We start from the raw sequence: 11,866 nt of genomic DNA on the forward strand, positions 1-11,866 counted from the left end.
CATTACCTCTTGGCCGGGTGCAGTGGCTCATGCCTGTAATCCCAGCACTTTAGGAGGCCGAGGTGGGTGGATCACTTGAGGTCAGGAGTTCGAGACCAACCTGGCCAACATGGTGAAACCCTGTCTTTACCAATAATACAAAAATTAGCCAGTGTGGTGGTGTGTTCCTGTAATCCCAGCTACTCCAATGCTGAGGAAGGAGAATCACTTGTACCTGCGAGGTGGAGGTTACAGTGAGCCAAGACTGTGCTGCTACACTCCAGCCTGGGCAACAGAGCGAGACTTTGTCTCCAAAAAAAAAAAAACATTACTTCTTACCCATGCCTGTCATATGGGCATACCTTGGTATTCCTTGTAGTGTTGCTTAATTACGTCCTAATGTTCCCAGGCTACTGTGCTTGATGGACTGGTACACCACTTTAAGAGTAAGAAGTATATGCCAAGAGCCCTTTTGGGTCCCTCTACATGCCATATCTGAGGTTTCTTGGTGGCATCAATTTAGACACTTAGTGATGTTCATTTGTGGTCCTGGTCCTCCCCAGGACAAATTATTGCTATCATGCCATGGCTCTATGTCTTGATCTGGGGATGTGATGTCAACAACAGCGCTGGGACAAAGTTGCCGTTAGATTAATGCACAGGCAACTCTGCTTTTCTTCAGATTGTGTTCCCTATATGCATCCTCAGAAAGGTCTTGCAGACAAAGTTTTTTGAATAAATAATGTAAAACCAGGCCGGGCGCAGTGGCTCACACCTGTAATCCCATCACTTTGGGAGGCTGAGGCAGGTGGATCAGGAGTTATAGACCAGTCTGGCCAACATAGGTAAAAGCCCATCTCTACTAAAAATATAAAGAGTAGCTGGGCTTGGTGGCAGGCGCCTGTAATCCCAGCTACTCAGGAGGCCGAGGCAGGAGAATTGCTTGAACCCGGGAGGCGGAGGTTGCAGTGAGCAGAGATCGCGCCATCGCACTCTAGCCTGGGGGACAAGAGCGAGACTTCGTCTAAATAAATAAATAAATAAATAAATAAATCCGTCCGTCCGTCCACCCGTCCGTCTGTCCCAGCTGAGCGCAGTAGCTCACATGTGTAATCCCAGCACTTTGGGAAGACAAGGCAGGTGGATCATTTGAGGTCAGGAGTTTGAGACCACCCAGACCAACATGATGAAACCCCATCTCTACTAAAGATACAAAAAATTGCCAGGTGGCGGGTGCCTATAATCCCAGCTACTTGGGAGGCTGAGGCGGGAGAATCGCTTGAATCTGGGAGGTGGAAGTTGCAGTAAGCTAAGATCATGCCACTGCACTCTAGCCTGGGCAACAGAGCAAGACTCTGTCTCAAGTCAATCAGTCAGTCAATCCAATCAAACCAACCAAGTCCTTCCACCTTTTTCTGTTTTTTCCTCCTTGTCACTTCCCATTTTTCTCCTTTCTATTCTGTGGTTCTGACACCTTCACTTTATATCTGTTCTCTTTTGTTTCACTGCTGTTCTCTTTTGTTTCACTGCTGACTCTCTTTGCCTGATGGTTCCATCTAAAGCAGTTCTCAGCTCCTTCCCCCAGAATCTTCAATTGGATTCTACCACCCACATCACCTCCTTTCACCTCGGGAAGCAGTCCAATAACCTGTGGCTGCCCTAATACATCCGTCAGCAATGTTACAGAAAACTGAGTTTTCAGTGGTTTGCAGTCATTGGCTTCAAGGCATGTCTGACTTCAAAATAACAGCATAACATGGGTCACGATTTGTTCAGAGGTCCAGTTCATCTCGGCCCCAAAACCTCTGCCTATTTTGCCAATACAATCAAACATCCAAATGGCATTTCAGTGCAAAGCATCATAATCCTGGTGGACTGGTGGCCGCCATGCCATTGACCATGCAGGTTCATCCATGTTTCTAGCCACAGTAATATAGTCTTCTGTGATGGTGTTGGAGATATGTCCAGCAAAACCAAATGCCGGTGTGTGTTTGACTGGATTTCACGTTTCTTCCTAGGTAAACGTGGTGTTCTTAGTTGTAACCTCATGCTGTATTTATCTTTTGGTTAAGATTCCATTTTATGTTGAATGTATTTTTGTACCACTTAGCCCAGCATTTTGTGCCAGTAGTACATTTTGATACTGAATGTATGTGCTTGCTTAGTTTTCTTGTTATTCCAAGATAAATACCACAAGGATTTATTTTCTTCTGTTTCTCATAATGTCTGGAGCAGTGGCTGCCCAGTTAGGTTATTTAAGCCTTCCAGGTCTAGTCAGGCTGAGATTTAGACTAGCTGGGATAGCAGCTTCTAGCTTACATTAAGTGGAAGAAAGTAATAGAAGTCCATTTTTCTCCTATTCAAAAAAAATCAATTGCAGATATTGAAAGTCTAGCATTAAGAAATACAGCAACCACTCTATAAGCTGATATTTTCCCTGACTCATTTATATAAAATTATTCTTTACTATGTGGAGGGGGATGTGTGTTTAAGTATATATGCCTGAGTGCATGTATGTGTACATATTTTATTTCCTGTGAAGCCTACCATAAAACATTACATAAAGGCCACAGTGTCATTATAATTTAACTGTTATGATAAAATATAATGCTGAATTCTATATAGAAATATTTATTAAGACAAATTGTTATGCTTATCCAAACATTGCTTATGCCAAATATTATTGTAGTACATAACATTACCATTCTAAGTTTTAAATACTCCTACCTTCAAAAAAGAATTTCCACATTTTCTTATTATTTTAATCAACATATTTCATTATATGTCAGGCTTTTAAAAAAAATCCTCCCATGAATAATGACAGTTATGGATAACAACTGAGAAGAACATCCGTGAATCTGCCATGATACTAATAAATACAGAAGGAATGGAAAGCTTATAGAAGCACTGTTTTGAAAGCTTCAGAGTCATAATTGATTTAAGCAATAATAGTCGATGCTAAAACCATGGGGTAAAAATATATTGGAGAGTGGGATATTTACATAGTCTCAAACTATTTCTTCGCAGATTACTCGTTAATGACTGAAAAAAATTCCAGTGGAGAAATCTGGCAAATTCCATCCCTAATCAAGCGATCAAAGTTATCATGGATTATAAGACACATTGACCCTTAGTGCCTCTGAATGCACTGAGAAGGAAATCATTTTTGTATTTTTTCTGCCAAAAAAAAAAAAATGCATAATCTGAATCTAAGCATGAGGAAACTATCAGACAGATCCTAATTGAAGGTTTGGATTGGTCTGGTTTCTTCCAAGATATCAGTGCCATGAAAGACCAAGGAAGATCCAGGGGCTGTTTCAGATTAAAGGAGACTAAAGACATACAACAACTAGATCCTGGATTGCCAAAAACAATTTTTTTATAAAACATCACTATGCAAAGAAATTGATCCATGACAGCCTGCTACAGGTCCATAGCAAGATGCACTTTGCACCAAAATGTAAACATTATGTCACCGTGCACACTATTACATAGTTCAGCTGACATTTTTTCCTTAGCATGATGATGTTGATGAAGCTGTAGGCTAATTTGCATTCTAGAGTTAAGTTCTTATCTCATCACAGGCTGGCATTAAACTTTCTGTGAGCTAGTCCCAGACTACAGACACACTTTGAGTAATACTTGTAAAGGACAGTATTAGAAAAGTACTGTCAGTATTCAGTGTTTAGTCAAACTGGAATATGAAATGTACGTTACACAGTCATCATTGCATTTCCTGAATTTGATAATAATATTATGGTTATTTAAAAGAATGTCTTTGTTTCTAACAGACCCATGCTGAAATATTTACGAGTAAAGGGTCGTGATGTCTGCAACTTACTCGCAAATGGTTTAGCAAAAAGCTGTAATTCTGTGCGTGTATGTGTGTGTGTTTATGTAGGGAGGACGTGCATGTAAATGTGGCAAAATGTTAAAAATTAGTGATTCTAGGTGAAAAGTATACTATTGTACTACTCATACATGTTTTATGTAGGTTTAAAATTGTTTAAAAATTAAAAAGAATTAGGCCAAGCACAGTGGCTCACACCTGTAATCCCAGCACTTTGAGGGGCCGAGGTGGGTGGACCACAAGGTCAGGAGTTCAAGACCAGCCTGACCAATATAGTGAAACCCCGTCTCTACTAAAAATACAAAAATTAGCTGGGCGTGGTGGTGCGCACCTGGTGTCCCAGCTACTCGGGAGGCTGAGGCAGGAGAATCACTTGAACCTGGGAGTTGAAGGTTGCAGCAAAGCCAAGATCAAGCCACTGCATTTCAGCCTGGGTGACAGAGAGACTCTGTCTCAAAAAAAAAAAAAAAAAGAATTAGAAGTGAGTTTTCTAGAGAAGCAGATATCAGCCGTGTTATTGGTAATCACAGCACTGAATGCTTTGCTTAATGAACTTGGGCACCAGTTGAAAGTCTTGTTATGTGTGTGTTGCTGGACTTCTTACAAGCTCTGAGTTACTGCTTCGGAGGATGGTCATAATCCTTGGTCCTGTGGTTTGCCTCTTTGTCTGCACTTGACTCTGACTCTGGTCCTAGGTACTTTTATTGGGAGAAATAAATAAAACCATCTAATCTTTGCTTTCTGCTGAAAATCAGGTTTCCGAGCAGGAAATGGATGAAGTGATAGCACGCAGCACTTATCAGGAAAGCAAAGAGGCCAATTCCTCTCCTGGCTTAGGTACTGTAATCACACATTTTCATTCAACATTCAGAAGAGTTTCTCATTAAGTTCACCCATGGGGCACTCCCCAGTGCAGGATTATTGGATTGTTGTAATTATCGGGTTTGGCAAAAGTAGCTGTCAAAGACAGTCTGTGCTTTCTCTTGGCTGCTACTTTTGATTTCTGCAGTTGTTTAATGTGCTTCATTAAAGATCTAATCATGCATGGTTCTTATAGTACTTTCACATAATTTGCAAAGGTAAGTTAGAAGCATTTCATGTATTTATGCTTGATTCATTTGAAATGCTAAAGATGAAAGGGAAGTGATAACCAGAATGTCAGTAGTTTGGTGGATGCAGAGTATTATCTACCAAAAAGCCTGAGATTTCTTTTTTTTTTTTTTTTTTTTTTTTTTGAGACAGAGTCTCGCTGTCACCCAAGCTGGAGTGCAGTGGCTGGATCTCAGCTCACCGCAACCTCCGCCTCCCAGGTTCACGCCATTCTCCTGCCTCAGCCTCCTGAGTAGCTGGGACTATAGGCGCCCACCACGTCGCCCGGCTAGTTTTTTGTATTTTTCAGTAGAGATGGGGTTTCACCGTGTTAGCCAGGATGGTCTCGATCTCCTGACCTCGTGATCCGCCCGTCTCGGCCTCCCAAAGTGCTGGGATTACAGGCTTGAGCCACCGCGCCCGGCAAGCCTGAGATTTCTTTACAAGAATTAAAAAGTTTCCATTCAAAGAGGGTAATAGAAGTAGCAAAAATCATGATTTCTCTCTTAAGTGGAAAAATTCAGGCAGAGAAGGCTTGAGATAGTAGGAATTTCATATGAATTTAAAAATGAAACATTGTATCAAGTCTTAAAAATAAAGTTTCCTTTAGCATAGAAGCCTAAAGGGACTCTTCACACATTTCTGAGCTTGAGATTATACTGATGTTCAGATTGCTACCTGGGAGGAAAAGGAATTGAGCCATAAGTTATTAGTTGTCAGAGGAAAAGGAAAGCATAAAGTTTTTTGGCAATCATGAAATACCCTGATTGTTTACATTCGTAATTAATATATTTGAAGTAGACACAGCCATCTTAGGCTCTTTATTCCACCAGTTTAACATCCCGACCTGCCTGAGAGCTGTGCTCTCATAATCCCAGCATTTCCACTTGATCATTTATAAAAGTTTATTAAGCCGTAATCCTCATGCCCAAAGTCCTTTTTGCTTCATGGCATATAGTTTAAATCCTGAGCCTTTTCACACTGCAGTTAAAAACTAAAATAGGGCCGGGCATGGTGGCTCAAGCCTGTAATCCTAGCACTTTGGGAGGCCGAGGCGGGCGGATCATGAGGTCAGGAGATCGAGACCATCCTGGCTAACCCGGTGAAACCCCGTCTCTACTAAAAATACAAAAAAATTAGCCGGCATGGTGGTGGGCGCCTGTAGTCCCAGTTACTTGGGAGGCTGAGGCAGGAGAATGGCATGAACCCAGGAGGCAGAGCTTGCAGTGAACCGAGATCGTGCCACTGCACTCCAGCCTGGGGGACAGAGCAAGACTCCGTCTCAAAAAAAAAAAAAAAAACACTGAAATAGATACTTAGTCATCTCCTCAATTCTTTCATGAGTTTCTTGGGTGTGTTCATTTGTTAATTCATCCTTCAATCCATCCAGCAGTTATCACCCAACACTTAGTAGATACAAAGTACAATGTCCAGCTCCGGCCAGGCGCCATGGCTCACGCCTACAATCGCGGCACTTTGGGAGGCCAAGGTGGGCGGATCACCTGAGGTCTGGAGTTTGAGACCAGCCTGACCAACATGGAGAAACCCCATCTCTGCTAAAAATACAAAAGTAGCCAGGTGTGGTGGCGCATGCCTGTAATCCCGGCTACTCAGGAGGCCGAGACAGGAGAATTGCTTGAACCCACGAGGCGGAGGTTGCAGTGAGCCGAGAGCATGCCATTGCAGTCCAGCCTGGGCAGCAAGAGTGCAACTCCATCTCACGATAAATAAATGTCCATCTCCGTGGGGTCAGATCAGTCAACATTTCTGCTCTTCAGATTTCAGGAGGGATACAAGACACATCCACTCATACATGATATGATGTATATGAAAGTTGATGTGTGGGTAGAATCAGACAGGAAATTCAGAAGGAATTGCTTCTAACTGGGATCATCATACAGGTAGTAGCATCTGAGTTAGGGCTTGAAGCATCATAGCAGATGGGATGGGGATGAGGATCAGGTACCCAGGTAGACTGCATGCACCTCTACCCCTGTGCATGCAGCCCATCATCAAGCAAAGGGACTCTGGTTTACTGTGTTTGCCGCCTCCTTTTCTAGTTAAGGATGTAAGCCTATTCGTGACTTGAGCTTTATTGTTTTGACAATATGGTGACTTTTCCCTCCAACAGGTACCCCCTTGAAGAGTCCCTCTCTTGCAAAAAAGGTGAGTCCAGGTAGACTGCTGCCTGCCTCCCTCAGCTGGACTACGAACCAATTCCTGGAGCCCACAAGTCAAGCTGGAGGGCCCAGTCCCTGTTTCTGCCCATGAGTCATTTTTGCCACTTTATACAGGAAAACACAACAACGCTCATTTGAGAACAGATGCAGAAATGTGTGTTTCTTTTGTTAAACACTTATCCAGGAAAAGAATAGAGCAACAAAATAGAAGAACTGAACTACAGTTTGCAAAATAACTTTTCAAACTGCTCCATAATAAAGCAGCGTGAGTCGGGACTCGGGGCTTTAAGGAGGCCGTGGGATCTTCCTCAGCTAGGCTTTTGCTGAGTCTCAGTGCATCGGGGTGCAGGATTCAGACTCCCCTGGTTTTTGTTCACCACTTGACTAGACTGGTTGGCTTGAATCCCATTTGGCTTTCCCATCACATCCCCCCACAGTGTTTTTCCTGGGATGGCTGATGTGCTGCTGCTGCAGCTCTTCCGATTATTGCCACAAATTCAGCCAAAAACAAAAAGTCTGTAGAAACATTGTCTGGCACCAGTCACCTTTTTATTCATTAGTTGTCAGTTTGGCCATCCTGAAGTAAATGGAGGTTAGTGTTTACTATCACAGCTATTTCAAGTGACCATGGATTAGAACAAAGCATTCTTGGAAAGATAGGACGTAATAACCCTTGAAAATCTGCTTCTGCTGCATTTTCTTAGTCATCGGACGTTTTCTTCTTCAACAGGACTCCCTTATTTCTGAATCTGAACTCTCCCAGTACTTTGCCCACGATGTCCCTGGCCCCTTGTCTGACTTCATGGTGGCTGGTTCTGAGGACGAGGATCACCCAGGAAGTGGCTGCAGCACGTCGGAGGAGGGCAGCCTGCCTCCTAGCACCTCCAGTAAGCAGGGACGCCCCAGAGGGCCTGGGCTCTGCATTCCAGTCTGCAGTGACTGGTTTCCACCTCTATGCTGGCGGCTACAATGGTTTAACTACCCTGGTGCTGTAAAATGAGAAAAGAGCTGGAGACCAGGCCAGGCACAGTGGCTCACACCTGTAATCCTAACATTTGGGGAGGCCGAGACAAGGGGATCACCTGAGGTCAGGAGTTCGAAACCAGTCTGGCCAACATAGTGAAACCGCATCTCTACTAAAAACATAAAAATTACCTGGGCGTGGTGGCACGTGCCAGTAATCCTAGCTACTCGGGAGGCTGAGGAGGGAGAATCGCTTGAACCTGGGAGGCCAAGGTTGCAGTTAGCTGAGATCGCGCCATTAGACAATGTTGTACCCTGAGAGTTTACTCTTGGCAAATGCAGCCCCTGTTAGTGACTGGCCACTCAGTTACTCACTAAACAAGCTGGATGCACATTCTATAGCCAGGTGGGTGGTGGTTAAACCAAACGTCCATCCAATGCCATTTACATAATGTAGTCTTGAATTTTATGGCATCAAATCAGAGTGGGCAACCTGATGCCCTTACATTTTAGGGAATTCAGCCAAATTCCAGGTCCCTTCCCTCACCAGGCCCTAGCTTCCATTCTTGGTAGAAGGCTGTAAATTAAAGATTAAGAACTCAAAAGAGACATATTAGCAAAAGGTTTTTTTTTTTTAATCTCATTGGTATATCTATTCAAGATAATATGAGATGATAATCTGATACGATCCATACTGATTTCTCAGACTTCTTTCTGCTGGTGAGGTTTCCTCTGAATTTCTAACATCTGAAGAAGAAAATCCCCTTGTTTTAGGAGAGGCAGGCAACGACCACTCTGGCTCATTCAGAGCTGTCGATGAGCTTGCTCTGTTTTTACAGAAACCTTTCAAGGTGCAAACGTGTAGTTTTTCACTACATTTAACAAGATATAAAAATCATTGCAGATTCAGATTGGCATTATTCTAGAGTCTCTTTGAGACATAGGATAGGTCAGGCTTCGCTGTACCACACTGCAAGCGCTCACGTGCCTGTCAATCAAGCCTCCCTTTCTGCAGATGAAGGAAGGACCTCAAGGGGCCAAGAAGGCAGCCCAGGTGTGTGGGACATATCATCATTCCCCGGGTATCCTTCTGTGGAGGAATTCTCAGCAGCATTTAGGTTAAACCCTAACAATGTGTTAGATATCATGGGGGTGAAAGAATTAAGTTTCTGTCTTTCGACAGCACACATGTTTGAGTTAATCCAGAGGTTGGGATTTAAGAAAAGGGGTTGGGGGTAGGTCACTAGGGAAAAGAGAAAGCCAGCCAGGCTATCCACTCCGTGTAGCCTCCAGGAAGCCATGTTGCCCAGGCCTTGCGTCCAGTGGCTGAGGTTGTGTGTCTGGTGTTAGTGAATGTGGACATGCTTATGTGTAATGATGGGGTCAGATGATAAGACAGGGCCAAGCGGGAAGTTCACTTGACTTTTCTGTCCCCACCTCCGCCAGCTCACAAGGAGCCTGGAAAAGCCAGAGCCAACAGCCTCGTGACTCTCGGGAGCCAGCGAGCCTCTGGGCTCTTCCACAAGCAGGTGACACTTGCCAGACAGACCAGTCTTCCCGGAAGCCCACAGGCCCTCCGAAACCCTCTCCTCCGCCAGAGGAAGGTAGGCTGCTACGATGCCGATGCCAGTGATGAGGAAGAGTTTGACGGAGAAGGGGACTGCGTTTCACTCCCAGGGGCCCTCCCGGCTCCCAGCAGGGCTCTGGCAGAGGATGACTCGAGGTGTGTCTTAATTTCCTCTTCCAAGGGCGTGGACGTCCACAGCCAAGAGGGACGACCCCAGAAAACGCTGGTCAGCAAGGCCATTTCGGCGCCTCTTCTTGGCAGCTCAGTGGACTTAGAGGGGAGTATCCCAGAGGGCATGGTGGACACTCCTTCCCATGCGGCCAACCTCACGGCCTCTGCAGGGGCCCCCAAGGGGAGCCCTGGAAGCTGGTGGAAGAAGGAACTGACAGGATCAAGTTCTGCACCCAAATTGGAATACACAGTCCATACAGACACCCAGAGTCCGATGAACACTGGGAGCCCCGGTTCCCCCCAGCAGAAGAATGAAGGCCTGGGCTCCAGGCACAGACCAGTGGCCAGGGTCAGCCCCCACTGCAAGAGATCTGAGGCTGAGGCCAGGCCCAGTGGCTCAGAGACAGTGAACCTGACTGGCAGAGCCAATGATCCATGCCATCTGGACTCGAGAGTCCAGGCCACTTCTGTCAAAGTGACTGTCGCTGGCGTTCGGCCAGGTGGAGCTGTGGAGAAGGTAACTGACTTTCTCTTAGTTACTTGGAATGGAAGTGCATGAATATGTGTGAGTGAAGATGGAGTCTGTTGTAAAGCATGGGGAAGCCGCCAGTGGGAACGGATGATGGCTGGAGAATTATCTTTCAAGAGTCAATCACTTAAAAACCTGGATTGCTTGGGAGCTTTTTTTTTTTTTTTGGAGATGGAGTTTTCACTCTGTCACCCAGCCTGGAGTGCGGTGGCGCAATCTCAGCTCACTGCAACCTCCGCCTCCCAGGTTCAAGCGATTCTCCTGTCTCAGCCTCCCGAGGAGCTGGGACTGTAGGTGCACACCACCATGCCTGGCTAATTTTTGTATTTTTTAGTAGAGACAGAGTTTCACCATATTGGTCAGGCTGGTCTTGAACTCCTGGCCTCAGGTGATCCACCTGCCTTGGCCTCCTGAAGTGCTGGGGTTACAAGCCTGAGCCACTGCGCCCGGCCAAGGGAGTTTATTAATGTATCAGCAGTTGTTAGTCATGAGATCATTTGGCCCGAAGATACTATAGCATCCCTGTCTTACCTGTACACAGCACCTGTGGCCGACAATGGAAAGGCAGTGTGGTGCAGGGAAAGTAAAACCCTGGGCCTGTCATGGGCTCCACCGCTGACGAGTTGGCACTCACTGGTCGAGTGACAACTTGGACAAGTTATTGAACATTGCTGAGCTTAGTTCTCTGGGCTGGTGCTCTCTGCCTTGGTCATCACACAGAGCTGGAGGAACCATCAAATATATGTTAACAGTGATTCCCTCCAGCTGATAAGGTTATGAGTGATCCTTACGTTTTTGCAAATTTCTGCATTGGTTATATATAATTATAGCCACTCATAACCTTGCTGAGTGGAATTTATAATGCACCACATTAAATGCAAGTTAATATTGATTACGTTACTACTTGGTTACAAGTATGTTAGAATTATCAAATTGTTCATTTTTTGAAATTTTCAATATACCTCTACTTTATCAAGGAGAGAGTACAAGAAATCAATGTTGTTTAGAATCTCCTTAACATAAATAACCTCTCTCTGTCTCTCTCTGAACAAAGAATCTGAGATGATTTATAAAACCATAGTATTAAAGATGTGTGTTCAAGTGGTTTATATAAACATATATGTAAATAGCCCTGGAAAATGATGTCATAAAAACTATAGCAGGCAAAAGTCTTTTTTTAAACCTTATTTTTGTTTTAATAGAAATGCACATCTTTTTTCCTTCTCCTCAAATATCATATTTTACCTGCAACCACTACCTGTGTTTTAAAATATAATGTTTGGCCATTGGGTAAATTTCTTCTTTTAAAAAGTATCAGCTGGGCACAGTGGCTCACGCCTGTAATCCCAGCACTTTGGGATGCTGAGGCAGGTGGATCACCTGAGGTCAGGAATTCGAGACCAGCCTGGCCAACATGGCAAAACCGTCTCTACTAAAAATACAAGAATCGGCCGGGCGCGGTGGCTCAAGCCTGTAATCCCAGCACTTTGGGAGGCCGAGACGGGCGGATCACGAGGTCAGGAGATCGAGACCATCCT

At 44.6% G+C, this 11,866-nt stretch overlaps 1 protein-coding gene across 1 annotated transcript in view; it reads left to right on the forward strand.

Annotated features, from left to right (window-relative positions):
• PDZD2 (PDZ domain containing 2) overlaps nt 1-11,866 on the forward strand; it is a 438,467-nt gene that overhangs the window by 386,698 nt on the left and 39,903 nt on the right. The window contains exons 15-18 of the mRNA XM_011952551.1: nt 4,585-4,666; nt 7,050-7,084; nt 7,829-7,985; nt 9,508-10,316. Of these exons, the coding sequence (XP_011807941.1) occupies nt 4,585-4,666; nt 7,050-7,084; nt 7,829-7,985; nt 9,508-10,316 (1,083 nt within the window). The remainder of the gene's footprint in view (nt 1-4,584; nt 4,667-7,049; nt 7,085-7,828; nt 7,986-9,507; nt 10,317-11,866) is intronic.

This window comes from Colobus angolensis, unplaced genomic scaffold (assembly GCF_000951035.1).
Source record: "Colobus angolensis palliatus isolate OR3802 unplaced genomic scaffold, Cang.pa_1.0 Scaffold341, whole genome shotgun sequence".
Classification (NCBI taxonomy): Eukaryota; Metazoa; Chordata; class Mammalia; order Primates; family Cercopithecidae; genus Colobus; species Colobus angolensis.